At 47.1% G+C, this 20,937-nt stretch overlaps 1 protein-coding gene across 1 annotated transcript in view; it reads right to left on the bottom strand.

The window, feature by feature from the left end:
- Cpxm2 (carboxypeptidase X, M14 family member 2) overlaps window positions 1-20,621 on the bottom strand; it is a 110,570-nt gene extending 89,949 nt beyond the window's left edge. The window contains exons 1-2 of the mRNA XM_032892424.1: window positions 20,300-20,621; window positions 8,760-8,858 (exon numbers count right to left, since the gene is read on the bottom strand). Coding sequence (XP_032748315.1) covers window positions 8,760-8,858; window positions 20,300-20,621 — 421 coding nt within the window. The remainder of the gene's footprint in view (window positions 1-8,759; window positions 8,859-20,299) is intronic.
- Window positions 20,622-20,937: the final 316 nt, after the last annotated feature.

Genomic DNA, 20,937 nt, shown 5'->3' with positions numbered 1-20,937 from the left:
GGGGCAACTTTACACACCAGAGAGTATAGAAAATAGAATATATAGCACATGAACTTTGACCTGGGGGCACCAACCCCAAACTCTACACCCTATGCCACAAATATCCCCAGGGTACTGTTGGGAAGGCCAAATCTTGAAAAATATGTTAAATCTACGAGCAATAGGTTAATGTGCAAGCAATTCCCTATGAATCATCCACTCTGGACAACTTGCCATTTAACCTTCCCAATGTCCACAAACCCATCTTCCCATAAACAAACTGAGGCTTGGAGAGGCCAGACTGACTGAAACAACTACCAAGGGCCCAAGTTCAATTTGAAAATCAGCTGAGACGGGAGGTCCTAAGTATACTCTTTGTGCTCCCCCATTTGAGTTGAAAGTTCCAAAGTAATATACCAATGCTTTGGTGGCATTACAGCAGGGAGGTTCATATCATCAAAAGGCCTGGAAGTGGGAGAGTCATTGCTCACTGCCTGCCACTAACAAAGCTGAGTATTTTTGAAGAGATGGGGGGAAAGTTCCTCCCGGGAATAAGCTTCTATCTCTCTTGAATTGTTGTTTTCATTGCTGCCTATAAATCCAATAGGATTCACTTAAGGAACTCTTTCCTTTGCCTTTCTGAACTTGACATTCGTCCCAACCAATGAAGAGCTTGGAGGCTGTTTCCAGTCATGCTGAGATTGCTTGCAGTGGCTCACTGTCTGACTCAGACACCAAGAGCTGCTCTAAAGGGCGTGGGAGTCTCTCAGGGTCTTGGGAAGTCTGTGAGCTAATCTTGGTCTTATCTAATCACCCTTGGAAAGCTCTTTAATCCTCAATATGACAAAAAGACCCCAAGGACATGCCCCACTGAGGTGCTGGGACAGAAAAACTAAACGGTCCAGCCCAAAGACCAAAACCTTTGGAAGAACCTAAAAAAATGGATGCCTTCATTCCACCTAGAGACTTAGATCAATGACCGCAGCTCTCAAGAGAGTCTTCTCCAGAACCTCAAGCAGTCCCCGAGATTCTGGCCAGCATCTTTCACCTAGTCAGTAAAGAGAGTCCGGAGAGTTTCTTTCCCAGACAGAGAGAGTTCAACAATGGAAAAATCTCAGAGAACTGGGAGGCAAGCCCAAGCCTGGAGTCCATGGAGTCTGCCCCAGGAGGCTTCAGCCACTTAGTTTCTCCCTGGATGCCCAGTTTAATGGCTACCTTGTCTGAAAAGCCTCCCACACTCCATTCCCAACCATTCTATTTAGCCCACTCTCCCCTACTTTGGGGCCAAACTCCTTTTTTTTTTTTCCGGAGCTGAGAACCAAACCCAGAGCCTTGCGCTTACTAGGCAAGTGCTCTACCACTGAGCTAAATCCCCAACCCCAAGGGGCCAAACTCCTAATGAAAGCTGCACTGTCTCATAGACTAGACTGCCTCCCTGAAGAGGCTGAGAACCTCAACCACCAGTCAAAGTGAATGCCTGATGTCTAACCAATGCTTCCCAAGCACGTGAGTGACGCGTATCTGAAGCTACTATGGCTGATAATCACTGTCTGTGAATCCTCAAGGGAAATTCGTATTTTTCTTCATACGTTGCTAATAAAAAGACCCCAGATGGGGTTGGGGATTTTCATACGTTGCTAATAAAAAAGACCCCAGAAGGTGATTACTAGTTCAAGACAGACTGCTTGTCACCTCCATGAATAGTCCCGAATCCACAGTCTCCCCAGGCTATTACTTACTTCAAGTTTCTATCATATCAGATAATTTCGGTGCCTATCGGTGGAAGATAGAGAAGAATGTCTCCAAGACCTTGGGGAAGGCAAAGATAAAATTAAACATGATGGAGAAAGCACTGACCACCAAAGAAAAGGTTAATGGTTGGTTTGTTTCAGGTTTATGAACATCTGTTCTTCAAAAGACACCCTGCATAGAGTGAAAAGATAAGCCAGCGGGTGGAGAGAAGCCTGGATCTGGGTGTCTGGCAAAGGACTCACTGCCGTGCTCTTTTTAAGGAAAGCAAACAAACTAACAGAACATTCCTGTGGATGTGAAGAATAGCAAGGAAAAACCTGACCTCAGTGGGGCTGAACAAAACAAATCATTCTAATAGCAAAGAAGCAGTCGACATTAGTTACCATGAAAGTACAAAGTGAGGCCACCACAAGAGCAGCACATGCGGCAACATGAAAAACGTAGAGATGGCTGCTAAGACCAAACGTGGGCTTTTAAGGAAGAGAAGCAGCTGCCTGTGGGAATGCTGATAGTCACCATCAACTTGGAAAATTCTCTGCCAGCTCTGTGTATGAGGCGTTATGTATGTATGTGTGCATGCTTGTATGTGCATGATCGGGCATGTAAGTTTCTGTGCACATGCCAATGGAGGTCAGGGGTCAAGATCTCCTTTCTTCTCTGTTTGTTCTCTGTCTTATTTTGTTTTTAGAAAGTCTCTCATTTAACCTGGAGCTTACCATTTTGGTTAGAAGGACGGGCCAGTGAATGGAGGATTCCCTTATACACATGCCCTGTCTCCTCCTGCCCTGCACTGGGATTATAGGTATGTGTCTCTTTGCCCAGCATTTTTATTTCCAATATGGGGATCCAAACTCATGTCTTCATGCTTGCAAATCAAACACTTTACCAACTGAGCCACGTCCCCAGGCCCTCCCTAACAGCACTTATTGAAGATACTCATTCCCTATGATTGAGCAACTCTACTGGAGGTATAGACCAAAAGACTCAGATAAAAATGGTCCCGAATCCACTCTGTAATAGCCAAAAGGTAAAATTCACATCAAATACCTATGAACAGGGAAATGAGCACATAGACAGTGGTATATATAGTCCTGCTGTGGAGTAATACAGACCCATGAAAATAAACAAGCCATAGTGTATGCAGCAACATGGAGAGCCTCACAAACATGATAACCAGAAAAGAAATCAAATCAAAAAAATTATCAAATTCCAAATCACACAGTTCACCTCTGATCACAGCAGTCTCTAAAGAGAAGCAGGGGCTTAGCTAGTTATGGGTCAGAGCAGACTTCAAAGATTCCAGCACAATCTTCGTGTCATAAATTGCAATTACAATGACACATTTGCACACTGTGTGGTGTCCATGACAACCCAATCAATGTGTGGTGATTACACACTTCAATGAGTTATAGCCTTATATTACCATCGTTCTCTCTATACATGTTAGCCCTTAGTAATATTTTAATGGCTTAGCCCTGCCTAACTACTACATCATAAAAACACTAAACCAGATCCAATTCAGAAGGACTAAAAGAGATCCATGCTAAATGCAAGAAAGCCAGTCTCCAAGGTTACATAGTATATGATGCTGCGTATCTCACTATCTTACAGAGAAACACTTTGGAGAACAGATCTGTGTTGCCAGGAGTCAGAGACTGAGCATGGGGAAGGGCCCGTCTATAAAGAAGTAGCCCAGAGAATCTCTGATGGGACAGTGTTTCCAGAAACCATACAGGATGCAGCTGCACAGTCCTGCACACACACACACACACACACACACACACACACACACACACACACATACACACATGCATACACACACATATATGCACACACATGCCCATGCACACACGCATATATACACACATATGCACATGCATGTTACACATACACATGCATGATGCACGCACATGCACGCACACATACATGCACACACATGCCCATGCACACATGTCCATGTACACACACATATATACGCACACATGCACATGCATGCTACACACACACGTATGCACATGTACACATATACATGTATAGCTGGCAGAATCTGAATATCTGAACATGGTCTGTCCTTGTCCAGGTTAGTTTCTTGACTCTATTATTTTACTATAGTCCTATAAAGTATCCACACTGGTAGGGGCAGAGGGAAAGGTAAATCAGACCCTTCTCCTGGTACTTTTTTTTGGCAACTTCTTGTGAATCTACAGTTATTTCATACAAAACAAAACAAAACCTGTTTCTTAAAGAAGATTTTAAATGATAAAACTTCTTCACCTTGAACTCAGGATGACTTGTGTCCCATAAAACTCTCAATTGCTTAAATTGTCTTAGACTTCAGAGAATTCTGGTTGAAAATTTTGTAACCACTCCCAGACTTGCCCTAGAAGCCTGAGACTCACAAAGGGAAAACACTTGAACCTATTACCAGATGTGGAGGAACAGTTACCATGTGTGAGTCAATGGAAGCAGGAGAAAACAGCTCCTGTGTGTGCCCCAACGTTAATTCCAGGGTCTGTGGCAGCTAGAAAAGTAGATGCTTTCTGATAATCTTCTCGTGTGACTGCCTGGAGCAGGCAAATGCTTGACTGGAAGAGCAGGACACGTTCTTTCAGTCAAGTTTCCACAAGGATCCTCACCCTAAATTCTTAGGAAATGTTGGAACAGAAATGGTGAGGTAAATTATCCCGACACCAAACAAGAAGACTGCTGGTGACCATTCAGCAAGTTGGGCCAGTGGCCTGGGTGTGGATGTTTGGTAACAGGCAATCTCTGCTCAGGACCAGCACACAGATCCCTCTGTTTATTCTATCAGCCCCACATGCATGTGGGTCAGCCCAAAGTCAAGTAGCTTTCAACTTTGGGAAGGGGACTGGAAAGTCACATAGCAAAAGCTGTGGGCACAGAAAGAGGTGGAGAAGTAGATAAGTGTTCAAGCAGCCTCGTAGCTGATCTTAGAACACCACCCAGAGTGGACCTGGGATGCCTCACCATCTGGTATAGCACTTTAGCCACATAACAGCTAAGACACATTTCTCTTGGGAAAGTTCTTCAGCTGCAATTTCCTTGGCTAAGGGAGTCATCCATCCACCTACAGCACATTAGGGGACAGGATCTATAGAGCCCATCACCTCCCAAAAAATAAATGTATGAACATGCGCAATGGCCAATACCTTGGACTTGATATAGTAGATATGTGGGCCACCTCAACCTTCTGTCACATCTCTAGCCAGGCTCCTAACACGGTCTGAGGAGATGGATTCCAGGTCCTGAGAATATCCAGTGGTGTGTCTGCAACCCAGCCTTGATCAACACCATCCTACAGAAGTCCCCACAGACACTTTTAAGGTCTCTGTCATTTGTCTTCAGTGCAAACCTTCTAGTCGACACCCACAGTCTCTCTTTCCTTTCCTCCGCTGTGCAACAGGGAGCCATTATTCTTCCCTTTCCATGTTCTCATCCATCATTCCTTTAAAAAATATAGGATAATCTCACAGGCTAATATGATAGGATACTCCTTGAACTGAAGATGTAATGGCTGCCTGTGAGGTGAGTGACCCCATCCACGAGGGCAGATCAGGAAAATAAGCTTGCCAGTGGGGGCATTTGTGACAGAAAAGAGGAAATGCCATGTGAACACTGCATGTGTGCATGTGTGCATGCATTTCTGCATATGTGCGTGTATGTGTGCACATGTGTGTGTGTGCATGTGCGTGTGCATGTGTGTGTGTGTCGTGTGTGTCTGTGTGTGTGTGTGTGTGTGTGTGTGTGTAGAAATGGGCCTCAAAAAATCTTTCTGAAATGCCTCCCCCAATTTTAATAACTTCTAATTCTGAGAAAGAGAAATTAAGATGATCCAACCCGCCCCTTCTGCTGAAGCTACTAAGAGAAAATCTGGACAAAATATGTTTTAAAATATGTTTGAAAGCACTCAAGAATTCACCAGACACTGAAAAAAACCTCAAGTACAGATCGGTTGGCAGCAAAATTCCAAAGTATTCCTGCAACTCACACTCGGCAGTGACCTCAGCCTGGTGGCATATGCGCCCATAAAGGAACTGCTGATAGTCACTGGCAGATAAGGAGGCAAAGGGGAGACTGTCCTAGTTTCATCTTTTGTCACTATGATAAAATACTCTGACCAAGGATGACTTAAAGAAGACACAAGTTTATCTAGCTCACAAGCCTAAGTTACAGCTGCCACTGGGGACGTCAAGGTGGCAGGAATTGAAAGCCATGGGTCACATCACATGCACAGTCAAGAGCAGAGAGAAATGGACACATTCGTGCTTACTTAGACTTACTTAAAGTTTCCTCATTTTTAAACAGTGCAGGACCCACTGCCTAGGGAATGGTACCTCTCATGGTGGGCTGGGTCTTCTCAAATCAATTACTTAATTAGAACAATTCCCCACAGATAGACCCACAAGGTTAACCCAAAGTAGATAATCCTTCATGTGGCCTCTCTTCCTAGGTAATAATAGATGGGGTCAAGTTCATGAATAAAACCAACCATTGCAGATGCTAAAGAACCTGACTCAACACGAGGTCAGAGTCACAGCCCTAGCTACACACTGTGCACCCAACACACGCTCCCAAGGGTCAAGGTCTTTTCCCTGGGTACCTCAGTTTCCATCTTCAGACGGAATAGACATAAATGACTGCAGAAGCTCCTAAGAATTGACTTCTCTTTGTTTGGATCGTGCTGTTAGTCAGAGCAGTGACTTCTTTGATGGCAGGTTGTTGGTTAGGCACACAGCCCCAAACCCTGTCATTCATTGTGCCTAAGAGAATGTGCAACTTCCCTGGTGACGGTCACCTCTGTGGCACAGCTCAGGAGTAGATGTGGCAGCTGAGAGCGAGTCCTGTGCAAACCTGCAAAATGTTTGGCTACTTTTTCGTCTGCTGTTATTTCTAAGCAAAAAGTCAGTAATCTTGGGATCTCTCATTCCAAGCTCTGTTTTGCTATACAACCCTGGCCACAGTACCCTCCCTTACTCTACAAAATGGAGGAGGAGGGGAGGGGAGGGGAAGGAGGAGGGAGGAGAGATGGAGGGAGGAGGATGGTAGTGGTAATAGTACCCACAGTGCTCAGCAGAGTGCCTAGAAAGGTCAGACACTGAGCAAAGGATGTAGCTAGTATCATATACACTTAGTAAATTGTCACTATTATTAATATTGGCAGAAAAGTTGTGGGACGTAAAACCATGCCAGGAAGTTTGGTAAGGGATAGCAAGTGGAGACCCAGAGACTCAGTGGGCACACATCTGAGACTTAGGTGACTCCCAGCTCCCGGCCAGACTCCTGACTTGGAACATGTGCCATGCTTCTCACATAAGAGACAAGAGATCAAGACAGAGATCTCCATGCTAATGAGGAACCTAGAGGCCCAGAGGACATTGCCAATAAGATTCCCTTCCCAGACATGCCTCCTTGCAAAAGGTGTTTAATCTCAGGCTCACCCTGAGAAGTGCGGTATGGTCCACCATGACAATAAATTGTTTGGAATCACAGACTGTCTCTTCTCACTGGGATCTACCTGTGGGAAGCCATGGAGAAGGCCTTTGTCTACAGAGCTGCAGTCTAATCTCCTGCAGAAGCCCTCTCTGTTCTCCCAGCCACAACTGCCACCAAGACGTCTCTGTCAAGCCAAGGACAGTCTCTATGGGACCAGCTGGAGCTCCCCTCCCTTGCACTTCTGCTCTATCACCATCACCACCCCTGCCCAGCTCCCGCTCCAGGGCTAGACCCAGCCTCTGGGCCCCCACTATGTTCTCAGCTCTTCCACAACTCCCAGCAGTGCCTGGATGTCCAAGAGCCTGAGAACCTCAGAGCCCCAGGCCTGTTGCAGGCCCAGGGACCCCCAAACCAGCCCCAATCTTCCCACCCAAGAGCTGTGTGCTGGTGCTTCCCAACAGCCTCTTCCCACCCCGTGGCTGCTTGGGGTAAGCACAGTCAAACTCCCCACATTCTGCCTCCCCAAGTGGCTGTGCCCTGTGGCAGAGTCACCACAGGACACACAGCCCTACAAAAAAAAAATGATCCTGAATATTGAAGTTTGGAACAATAAAGATACAATCATAGTGACAAAAAGTTAAGAATATTCATAGCTGCAGCTAAGAGGTTAGTACTCCTCTGTGAGTCTAACTAATAACACCGAACATTCTTTTTAAAGATTTATTTATTTATTATCTATAACTATGCTGTAGCTATCTTCAGACACACCGGAAGAGGTCATCTGATCTCATTACAGATGGTTGTGATCTACCCTGTGGTTGCTGGGATTTGAACTCAGTACCTCTGGAAGAGCAGTCAGTGCCCTTAACCACTGAGCCATCTCTCCAGCCCCCATTCTTTTTCTATAATTTGGGGGTTTGGTTTTAGAGTTTTTGAGACGGAATCTCATAGATCCCAGACTGTTCTCCAACTTTCTATGTTGCTGAGGATGACCTTAAATTCCTGATCCTCCAGCCTCTATTTCTTTAGTGCTGGTCATTTAGGTGTGCACCATCACATCTGGCGTGTGCTGTGCCAGGATGAAACCTAAGGCTTCGTGCATGCCAGGTAACTACTTAATCAATCAAACTATGCACTCGGCCCTGCCACTGAACACACTAGGGTGAGGAATCACACAACCGAAAGTCTCATACGGTTGCACGACGTCAGGTCCTGTACTGCAGCATCAGTGACCCCAGAGACAATGTGTTGCGTCGGGAGACAAGAAATACACAACCAAAGCTGTCGGCAGCAAAGAGATCACAATAATACGGACTTCCAGGAGGGATAGCCTAAGGGAAGGGACAGGAAATTTGGAAGTGACTCGAGCAATTTAATCATGAAAATCTTGATAAGACACTAATGCCCCCCAGAAAACTGAGCTGCTGAGATATCTGCAGAATAACTAAGAACAGATCCAGGTCCAGACAGTCGCCCTACAGGGTATCTGTGACCAGACAGCCATGAGAGCTGCCTGTACCCGCTATGGACAGATGACAGAAGAGGGTCAGGGACCCTCCAAGACCTTCACTTACTCTCTTTGACATCCTCATGAACCACAGGGACACCATGGTCATCGCGGGCAGCTTTCTCAAGATTCTTGCTTCTTCTGCCTTTTCTGTTGCTATTTTTACCTAGAAAGGAAAGGAAAGGAAAATGATATTTCTCTGTGGATCAGAGGAGCCTCTGGGTGTGGGAACTCATGGTCTTCTCATGCAGAAAACTGTTCCTAGCTTTGCTCCCCAGTCCCCAAAGCCTTGGCTGGTAAGGAGTCTGTGGTTAAAGAAGATGCTCAGTGTATGTGGAGGTTACCACCCCCCATAGACCCGTGCACAGCTGCACATTGTTAAGTACTGTAAGTCTACAAAATGCTGCTGAGCCTCCGTGGGGCACTAGGAATAATAGCAGGAACTGGAGGTCAAAGCTGGACTTGGACATCAAAGCTAGCATGTTCTCTATGCTAAGCTCTCATATCCAACTCTTCTAAGGCCCAGGGCTTGTGAACCTGTGAGTGAGTCTCTTGCTCACTAACTGGGGAGTGACCTGGGAGCCTAATGTTAACCTTCCAGTTTCTCCTCACATTGTCCCCTCACCTCAGTTATACCAACACTTGGCATAAATTGTCTCCTTCATGGGCATGCCCATACCTCTACTCTCAAGCTAATTGGCTCCTTTCCATCTTTCCAGTCTCTGCTCTGGCATCAACTTAACTCCCTTTCCTGATCCCCCACTTCCACCTAATCCTCCTTGGAGGGGCTCTGATAGCATCTGCCTAGAGTCAAGTTGCCTCTAAGCAAAGTCTAATACAGGGATTTGATTGAAGTGCTGAGGAGAAGGGAGGGAAAGTGAGATCCAGTCAGGGAAGGTTTAGTTAAGCAAGACTGTTGAGCTCAAATCATCACTCACTTGTAGTTTTAAGAGCAAGAATGCCATACAGAAAGCCCCCTACTTGGGAAGGCCTCTGTATAAAAGACTAGCCGACTCAGGTGTGGGGGGGTACAGCCTTCCAGAGCATGAAAGACATGTGAGCCATTGTCCAGGCTTGTACCTGGGAGACACATACACCCAGGATATCCCCAGGGCCACCAGCTTGACCTCTCTACTTCATTCCCTCCTCAATAGAAGAGCCTGCCATACAGAAAGTTAGAGCAAGGACAATCAAGGTGCAAAAGACAGCTCTTGTCCCTACCTGGCCAGCATTATCCTGATGCCCACACATCACTAATACTACCCCATTTGCTAACAGCTACCAGAGGCAGCGGGCTCTAAAATGTATAAGACATGTTCACTGCAAGGAACATTTTACAGTTGGGGACATGAAGGCCTGGGTCAGTGGTTCTCAACCTTCCTAACACTGTGACCCTTTAATACAGTTCCTCATATAGTGGTGACCCCCAAGCATAAAGTCATTTCTGCTGCTACATCATAACTATAATCTTGCTACTGTTACGAATGCTAATGTAAATATCTGCTGTGTGACACACCCCCAAAGGTGTCTCGACCCACAGGTTGAGAATTGATGGCCTAGAGTGAGGAAGAGGGCTCCCTCCTAAGGTCACTGACAACCAGGAAGTAACAGCACTAGTAACCAACTAACTCCAAGGGGCCTTCCTGCCAGCACAAAGGCTTCTTCCATAGGCCCTCCCTCCCCCCAGAACAAGAAAGACACCATATGCTCTGTACAGATGAAAGAAGAAAGAGAAGTGGGAATAGCGTTCAGAGAAGGAGCCAGAATCAGATCAGTATCTCCATCTGGGCCGCGTGACAACGCAGAATTCCTTAAAAGTAGCAAACTGCAGCGCTAATGCCGGCCACATGTTCTATTCTGGTCTGCGGTGATAAATATAATTCCTCTGGCTTAATAGAAAACTATTTTTCCCCTTGCTACACAAGGAGCTTACAGTAGCAACCCTCCACCAAACCCAAACTGAAAAGCCCTTTGCTTCCCTGCCGTCTCTGCTTCCCCGGGAAATTCCAGGCTGGAGGGCTCTGCACTCCCCGTGAAGAGGGGAGCTGGCCAGGGCGCTGGCAGTTCTTACATGATTCTTGGTAAGAAACCCATGGCAGGAAGGAAAAAGCGCCGCATGAGGAGCTCTTGGTAGCTCCCCAGTAACACAATCTAAACGTCTCTCTCTCAGAAATGTATCCTGCAGTTCGTGTGTGTGCGTTTTGTGGATGGCCACTTGTGTGACATGTGTGAGGGTACACAGAAGGTTTGTACACGGGCATGTAGATGTCAGAAGACTCATCCACTGTCCACCATTTTTTTTCCATTTTAAACAGTGTGTCTCACTTACCTGGAACTTGCCAAGCCTGCTGAACAACGGCACAGCCGTCCTCCTGCCTCTGCTTCTCCAGGGCTGAGATTGTTTTAACTATTATTTTAACATGACACCTGATCTGGATCTGACCTGAAGCCCCCTCCCTGAGGACCAGTTTTTGTGGTATCATGCAGGCTTCCAAGGGAGAAAAGCAAATAACAATCCTCCTACCTGGCTCTACGGCCAGTGATCCACAACAAAGGCCAGCACAGCATAGTAGAGGCCCTAAGGGCGCAACAGTGGTACCTTAGCAGTAACTGTCTATGGGACTTAAAACCTACTCAGTCCTGGCGCTTGAAACCTAGCTACCTACTCCTACTCAGGGCTAGGTGAAGACATTGATCTTGAGGAGAACCTACACCAGCACCTTATTAAACCAGCACAATCCCTAACAACATTCTAAAGTTTGTCCCCATACCCACAGATAAATGTAACTCTCACCCCTCATCAAAGAAACTTCTCTTTGCAACAGATAAACACTATCACAGACAACTATGACCAGTCAAAATGCAGGAAACAAGGGATTATGTTATGCCTGGTCCCAACTGATAGGTTACAACATAATTCCTACACCTAAGGTTCATGGATCATTGCAGAAAAGGAGGGAGAAAGATTGTGAGGGTCAGAGGAACAGGACATTTTCTGTGGTTGGGTCTTCTGGAAATATGAGAGAGACATCCATGAAGTCTTACCAATTTGGCTGGCTAAACAAGACCTGAGCAATGACATCATCAGTGAAAGAAGACCTGAGCAATGACATCATCAGTGAAGAAGACCTGAGCAATGATATCATCAGTGAAGAAGACCTGAGCAATGACATCATCAGTAAAGAAGACATGAGCAATGACATCATCAGTGAAGAAGACATGAGCAATGACATCATCAGTGAAGAAGACATGAGCAATGACATCATCAGTGAACGAGACCTGAGCAATGATGTCATCAGTGAACAAGGCCTGAGCAATGACGTCATCAGTGGATATTCTAATATGAAAAGGGCAAGCTCAAGAGGCCTCAATTCCAGACAAAGAACTTTAGGCAACGAGGGAATGATGAGAGCAGGAGAAATGGTTCTCCAATGAAAAGGCTTCCAAATGGCTAACCAATATCAAGTAGTCAGCCCCGAGATCATAAACATACAGATAACACTGTACAAACTGAGCAGGTTGTAGTTATGTTTTTAGGGGTGTGTGTGTGTGTGTTTAAATGTATATATGTATAGAAAAAAGCCATGAATTTGAAAGAGTAAGGGGATGCATGGGAGGGGGTGGAGGGAAGAAAGCGGGAGGGGAAATTATTTAGTCATATTATTATTTCAAGAAAGTAGAAAAAAGAATTTCTTGCTCTATACAGAAAGGAGCAGGAAATGGACCAGGCACAAGGAGGGGGATGCTGAGGACTGTTAGTGTCCGAGGAAACAGGGTATGGAGTGGAATGAATCTGAGAATCAGTGCAGCATTTAGATGACACACTTGCTTCCAGCCGTGGGTGATCTCAGTGGTCTGGTAGAGAGAGGACACCGAGGGCCACTAGGGAGACACAAGTGCCACTACACTAGGGCCAGGCCCAAATCAACCTACCCAGGAACGCCACCCCCACCCCCATCTATTCTTCTCAGGTGCATGAGAAAGCAGCCTGGTGAGCTTCAATCCCCTGGGACCAGGGCACAAGGACAGTGGCTCAGCTGCCAAGGCAATGACTCCGAACCCAACCCTCCCACTCTCTGTATAAATGGTTCTCAACCTGCAGATTATGACCTTTCCACAGGGGTTGCCTAAGATTGGAAAACACAGATACTTACATTACAATTCACAGCAGTAGAAAGTTTAGAGTTTTGAAGCAGCAATGGAATAATTTTATAGTTGGGGGTCACCACTATAGACCATTAGAGGGTCGAAACATTAGGAACGTTGAGAACCATCGCTCTATGCAGTCAGTCAGCCACCTTCCTGATTCTCAACCACGTTGAGTTCTTTGTCTTTGAGGAAACAGTCCAGTAACAGCGCCAAGCAGGTGGGTGCATGCAGGAGTGTGTGAGCTCTCCGCGGTGGGCTGTGCGGGGTACCCTGGGCACCTACCTGCCTGGGTTTCATTCTACTGAGATCAGGCTGAGGTAAGCAAGCATGCACTGGAGGGTTGTATTTGGAGATGGTTTCATGCGGCTTGAGGAAAGGGGCTAAGAGGAGAGAGGAGATGCCAACGACCCAAGCACATTCATCTGTCAGGATCTACAGACAAACCAGGCAGGTACTCCAGAAAAAGGGGAAAGGCGACAGGAAACTGTTCCCCACCCCATCAGAACCTCACACTTCAGCAGGCACTGTATTTTTGACACAATCTTCCACCGAGGAGTCCAGGCTTGGAAAGTCACGTGTGCCTGTAAGGGGAGGAGTCCTGCCTTTAGCTGGCTCTGAATCCCCCGCAGGCTTACCGGGGAGCACCACACATGCACTGCTTGGAGTACATAGTGCATCAGATCTGTAGCATCGGAGGCTGATTAATACATGGAGGTGTTCTTTGCCATGTCAGTCATCCACAAGAGCCAATGAACAGCTAGATGAGAGCCAACCTCTAAGGAATACTAATCCTTCCCACAGCCAGTCAAAGAAACCTAACTCAAAGGTTTCAGGGCTCAAGTGGCAACTACAAGGACAGGGACCTGAGAGGGCCTCAGAGGGCAGAGCCTGTGGCTGCTGGTGAGGCTAAGCCTATGCACTCATCCTTTTAGTGCTCTGGGACAGGAAAAGGAAGCCTTACCACAAAATCCAAAACTAAAACTGGTTTTGTCCCTGGCATGATTTGTAAGTCACAGACGCAAGAAGTAGATGGGGAAACACCGCGGCTGTTTTAGAACCACGGAAGCAATCTGGCTTTCTGGATCCCTGGAGGGCCTCCACCCCTGTTCTCGAGGCACAACTCTGATTTCTGGAACCGTGGACACAGGTAGAGGGAACGGTCCAGCAGTCAGTTAACTTTGGAAAGCATTCTGGAAAGGACGGCAGTGCCTCAGGAAGCAATGATTTTTTTTTTCCCCTAATCCATCCCTTCCCTTGGAGCTTTGCCGACAGTTGACTTGGATGAAATACTTCGGGTTTAATACCAAAGCTTATAGACTGACATCAAGGCTTTCTTGTTCTTTAAGTATACTATTAATAGTCCCTGGGTTTATTAAAAAATAGTACCGAAATGTTGACAAAATACACTCCTAATCCTCACACTTCAGTTTTGCCCAAGACAGGGCATTTCCATCAAAGGCCGGGCTTCCCTTGTCCAAGAAGAGATGGGGCAAAGCTCTACAGGAAAGCCCTTCCCATCAGTCAGTAAGAGCTCACACAGAAAAGGCATTGTTTACAAGCAAATATGCTCAAATATTTATTTTGTTACCCCGGACATCTGGGAAATACACATACTAAATGCAAACTGGATGATTCTGGGCATAAACCTACAAACATGACCCTCTGCACACTACACATCCCAGAGGCAGTAGCTCAGGACTAGGGGGTGCCTGTGTGAGTTTGTTCTGACAACTAGGACATTCTAGCCTGGAAATACTACAAAGAAGTCAGTGGGAAATCACAATGAAAGCCTCCGAATTCCCGCCTGCTTCTAAGCCAAGGAGCCTTGGAGAAAGAAAACAAAGTATCCAAATCACTTACTCCCAGTCTTGTTTGGTTGTTTCTTTCTGCCATGGGGGTGGGAAAGGCAGGTGAACTATGCAATTGTGGTCTATCAGTTGGCTACATGTTGTTTGTTTGTTTTTCGAGACAGGGTTTCTCTGTGTAACCTTGGCTGTCCTGGAACTCGCTCTGTAGACTAGGCTGGCCTGGAACCCAGATCCACCTGCCACTGCTTCTGGAATTCTAGGACTAAAGATGTGTGTCACCACTGCCCAGCAGTTAGCTACATTCTATCCTACAAAAGGAGGGTGGCTACAACTCAAAGTCACCTCAAAGTAAGCACACCCCTAAATGCACTGGCATGACCCCATGGGGCTGATACCTTATTCATCCTGCTAGATTAGGAACACTAGGGACCTGAAGTTCACTCCTAGGAACACAAGGCATTTCAACTTCAGAAACTGTAGGATTCAACCAGAAACAGCTGAATAAACAGAGTTAGAAGGAGGTTGTCAATGAGGGAGACTATCCTAGCGGTCAGTACTGCCCATCCAATGAGTTGACGGCCTTCAAGTGGGAAGAGCCCATCTGGGGAGGGGGAAGGAGAAGCTGAGTAGCCACTGTCTGAACCCTGCAGTGGACAGGAATTTGCACTGTGACCATTTACTTTCCTAAACGTTCTAATATTCTAGGTCAAAGTGATGCTTAAAGAAAGACCTTGAACAGACTATGACACCAAAGTCCCCTAACTCTCAGAAAAGGACTCCACAGTCCTTTATCTTAGGGAACCCATACACACATAGAGAAGCACACATGTCCATATATATATATATACATATGCATGCAAGCATACACATACATATGCACACGTGCATGAAGAAACTACTGAAGCGCATACATATTCAAGCAAGCACATACACATACACACACAAATACGTGGAGAATCTTCTTAAATGTAACATTATAACCCAATTAATGGTCTTTATAACAATCTATGCAGTGCTTTCAAAAGCCAGTGGTGATTCTCAACCCCCTGCAGATGGCTGGCAATGTTTACAGACATTTTGTTTGTGAGGCAGAGAGGAAGGTCCCACCAGTATCTCATAGTTCAAAGCAGCATATCTTACAATACGCAGGACACCAACCCTCTCCAAGCATATGTATGCTTGGTCCAAAATGCAGAGACTGCCGATGTTAGCAAACACACACTAGAGTTACCTAACATTTTCCATTAGTGGAAACTGAGGGGTGCGTCACAGGACCTCACCCTAATATTTCTGTAAGTTCCTTTGGTCTGTAATTATTTTAAACCAAACCCTTAAGTAAATGCCTTTCAGTATTCTTCTCCATTCAGTATAGCGGGGCCCTTCTCCATTGAAAATGGAGTACTGCTTAAGCATCCCTCATGCAAATTCTTAGGAACAAAAGCAGTTCAGATTTCAAGGCTTTTCCCAACCATGGAATTCATCGATGTGCCGTGTACACCACACATACAGCCTGGAGGTCACTTTGAGTTAAAGCGAAGCTTTCTGGTGCATAATCACTGTGGGTACACCGGTGTTCAGATTTTGAAACATTTCAAGTTTTCCCTTTTCAGAGTAGGTGTTCTAGTTTGCCATGACTGAAAGCAACCTGGGGAAGAAGGGGTTGATTTTCACTTACAAGTTATAGTTCATCATCAGGGGATGCTAGGGAAGGAGCTCAAGGCAGGAGCTTGAAGCAGAGACCACAGGGGAAGGCTGTTTGCTGGTTTTTCTCAGCTATCATTTTTGTATAGCCCAGGAGCACCTGCCTAAGGAGAGCACCACCCACAGTGGGCTGGGCCCTCCTACCTCAGTTAGCAATCAAGAAAGTCCCCCACAGACATATCCACAGGCCAATCTGATGGAGGTGACTCTTCAATTGAGGTTCCTTCTTCTCGGGTGTGTCAAGCTGATAACCGACCATCCCAGTAGGTAGGAATGCTTGCTCAGTGGTACTCTCAGTTGGCTAAGGAGTCCATTTTCTGTTGCGGCAAATCTCCAACCCAAATAAGCCCATACAAGGAAAACACCACTCAGTTAATATGAATACAAGCTGCATGCCGAGCTTGGGCAGATCTACCCCACTATGAGATCCCTTCTAACTTGAGGTTTCTCCAGGCCACAGGCTTCAACTCCATTTTCCTTCCACCTCCTTCTCTTCAATCTTCCTCTCTCTCCTTTCTCCCCTTTCTCCTCCTCTCCCCAAAACTTTTTAGTTCCACCTCTCTTCCACTGCCCAATCACTGGCTCTAGCCTTTATTTTACAAGTTAAAATGGGGAGAAGGTTCACATGAAGTCACCTGAGTACAAGATTCACTCATCCCAGGCAGTCCCTCTCAGGGAAGCAGAATTAGCATCAAGATACAAACAGTACCAAGACAACCCACAACATTTCCCCCTTTTTGTCCAATTAAAAGGCTCTTTTCTCTCAGATATAAATTGAGTACGACTATTACCATTCTACAATCTCTAAAGTATAAGATACACTTAACACTCAGTCCATCAATTTTGTCAATTAAATAAAGCACTCTCCCATCTATCCTAACTTAAAAGACTGATAGTTCTAACCTGACTTATGTCCAGGTTTTAGATAAGTCAATTTATAGAGACTGCTGGCACATGGACAGTGCCTCTTGGGGAAGTGGAATTATCATCAAAATACAAACAGCACCAGGGCGATCCACAGATATCAGCACATGGAATCCACAGGGCATTTCTCTGGTTGCCAAGTATAGAAGCCAAAGCTCAAAGCCAGACCAAATACCCCTTGTACCAGCCTCCTCAGGGATCCACACAAATGCCCTCTTAGTACTCAACACACTCTCTCTCTCTCCTCTCTCTCTCCTCTCTCTCTCCTCTCTCTCTCCTCTCTCTCTCTCTCTCTCTCTCTCTCTCTCTCTCTCTCTCTCTCTCTCTCTCCAGTTATCTCCTTTACCAACTCCAACTTTTAGCTCCCAGGAGGTAACAGGAAAACATTCCACTGTCTCCAATATGATGCACATGAGCTACTCAAATCAGTTCTCTGCTTTATGCTCTGGTCCATCACTCAATCTTGTCCTCTGCTCCCACCTCCGTCCCTAGCTGGTCCTGGAACCCAGCATGCAACAGTCAGGCAGTAAACTCCAGAAGTTTACATCTAACATCCCAGAGCAGAATACCAACTTTCTTCCTCTGAAGCACATTTCTAAGGTTGGCAATTGGTTCATAAAATAGCTGACCATACAGAAAAGTGTCTTTACAACACTGTGACTGCAATGTATCAGCCATCTTACTGTGGGGTATAATCATCTTCTCTCTATGCAGTTGAAGTACATAAATTCTTCAGAGCCCCCCTAACCAAGATCATTTTAATCTAACCTAACCTAATCTCTCCCCCGTACATGCAGACCTATACGCTCCACAGTTAATAATTTTATTGAATACACACAGGTGGGGTGGGGGAAGATGGAGGGAGACAGAGAGGCATTAGCTTAACCTACCACAATGGATGTCACACTCACCCTAGCTGTGGAAGCTCTAAAGGCCCCACCTGACTCACTAGGAAAATGGCTGAAATAGCAGTGAACCAGGAAGCAGCTCCCTAAAGGCCTGTGAGCCTGATCCTGGTGTTCCCAGATGTGCCTTCCATTTGGAGACAGGACCCAGGTGGCTAAGTATTCACCCGAAACAGTTAACTTCCTGTCCAGTGGCTAACCTCTGTCTGCAAGATGGCTGTCCAAAAGCAAAGGACCCTTTCTTTGCAAATCAGATTATACTTGACTTCTCCACTAGAGACCCCATCCTAGGCTGATAACCACTTATGTTCCAAAAACAGAGATCCACTTCGGGGTTATAATAGTTGAGCCCTAGACACGTTAGTTGGGGGCACTGCTGAGTCTGGCTGTGACTTTCTGAAGTGTCAGGAAAGACTATAACGTCACCAGTAAGAGTGCCCAAACAATAAGTCGGCTTATTGATCAGACCTAGTAGTCATCTCCCCCTGGGAAACACTGGCCTGTCCCTTCCATTATTTATTTTCCTGGCATTCCATGTTCTATGCAACTCTCAGCACACCAGTGATTACCTCCCCGAAGTTACACATTCCGTGAGGTCCTGGGAGGAGCAGCCTGTCTGTCTTATATTCTCTCTCCCCGGGGCTTCAGTGCCTAACACTTGGTGCTGGATAGACACTTAGAGACCATATGTGGTGTGGATGAAGAGCTCCCATATAACAAGCACACCTCCAAGTTCAGGGCACACCAAAGGATGCTATGAGAGGCTTTGTCAGTGTCAGACCCAGTAAACTACAATGGCAGGCACTCTTCTATCTGGGGGCGAAGCAATTGAGGCTACAAGTAGAACTCAAATTCCAGGCTCCAAAATGGTAACCCTAAGACGTGGCTGGTAAGGCAGGCTTTCGGTTCTCCCAGGCAGAACAAATGACAAGATGTTACCTCTCCTGTAAGAGCCTCATCTGTAACGTGACAAGGTTAGCCATCTGTCAGAGCCAGGACGAGAACTAAAGGAGACCACGGAACACTACCAAAAATCAGCATCTCATCCCACTCCTTCATGCTGAGCCATGGCAGCCTTTCTATGTCTTAATCCCCATCACCCCCTAGAGAAAGAGGGGAAGTCTATGGTTCTGTTTGGGTTTGCCCAACCTTCGGAACTGTTCATGGCCGAAGGCAGGGACTCAGCCATATACGAGGATGGTACTCAAACGGGGTTCAAGAGTGTCTGAGGCTTCCCTGGCCACCCTGCCTAGTGACTTTAATATCTGTCCAACCAAATGAAAGCCACTTCTGAGCCCAGAGCTCTGTGGCCTGGCACACGATTCCTTTCAGGCAAAAGACACTGCAAGGCCATAGAATTTAGTCACTGTCCTGCTGGCTTCCCTTGTTATAAAATAGTGGGAACGTAGCCCCTGCACTGAGCAATCACTATCTGAAACAGTTAAGAGAAACTCCTCTTCACGGGTTTGTGATAAAGGCTGGACCAGAAGAAAGTGAGGATGGATTTGAGATTGGTCCAAGGAATGGATAGAGCACTCCAGGCTGCCAGGAACTCAGAGCTTTCCAGGGCTCCTGTAGTCTGCCCTTTCCAAGAAGGCAGAATCTTGGCTGCTGCAGGGACCAAGAGTGATCCAAAGTCTGAAACTGGGACTGTGCCATCCTGTGAATAGTGGGTTTAAGGGGCCCATAGACAGGGGGTGGAGGGAGCTGAGAAGGGGCACTGCCGGAATAAAGGTCACTGACTGAACCTTGCCAAGGCCATCTGCCAAATGACACCAGCCAGTCACGTGCCCATTGATAAAATCAGTCTGAAGAAAACACCTCTGACGGTGCAGAGCAGGAAGAAACAACAGATGCCTCCTTCGCCTGTGCCTGCGGAGCATCAATCCTAGGACACCGGGCTGCTCCCCCAGGCAGCTTCCCAAAGTGCACCATTCTGTTTCTGCCTGAGGGGGACAGGGAGAGAAAGCTGGGCTGAGCTCAGATTCAGTCTCTAGTGAGTAGAACCGGCACCACAGGCTTTGGCTGGGCTCACTCAAGAAAACATACTGGAAGCCAAGTGTCCCCTGGAGTGCCACGATCGCGGGCGCCCCTTCGGGCTGCCCGAGGCAAAAAGTTACCTGGTGGAGGCGTCTCTGCAACTAACTTCTCCCTCTTGGGAGCCTTCTTGGGCTTAGTGGCCTTCTTGGGCGTCCTGGGCCCCTGCTGGTGCGGCTCCTGCTGTCCCTGCTCCTCCACCCGAAGGTCCTCATGCTGTGAAGGCGAGAAGAGCTCCGGCTCAGGCTCTGGCTCCCGATTCTCATAGTAGCGCCCGCGCCTCCAGAGCTCCTGGCTGTAATAGTCAGGATCCTCGAAGGCTTCGCCCTGGGCTCTGACTCCAGCCAGGGCCACCGCCACAAGTGCCAGGGCCACCGCGGGGAAGGCGGTCCCCAGACGGGCCATGCCCGCTCTATCCCGCAACCCGGGCTGAGTCGCGTCCCCGGGAGCAGCAGGCGGGCTACAAATGATGGCTATGGCCCGGGACGGGGGCGCGGGCGCTGCAGCGGGTGCAGATGATGGGTGGGACAGGCCGGACGGGCGGGGCTGGGCCGGAGTGGGGCGGGCAGGGGCGCGCCCAGGAGAGGCTAGGCGCCGGCAGACCCGCCCTCTCTCTTGCCCAACAGGGCCTCTCTAGCAGGTGTTGGAGGCCACTAAAGATTGTCACCAGCCTTCCTTGCATTTCTAAGAGGCCAGTGTTTTTTTCCTACTGGGCACCCCT

Source organism: Rattus rattus, chromosome 2 (genome assembly GCF_011064425.1).
Source record: "Rattus rattus isolate New Zealand chromosome 2, Rrattus_CSIRO_v1, whole genome shotgun sequence".
NCBI classification, from domain to species: Eukaryota; Metazoa; Chordata; class Mammalia; order Rodentia; family Muridae; genus Rattus; species Rattus rattus.
This window is presented reverse-complemented; position numbering and strand designations above follow the sequence as displayed.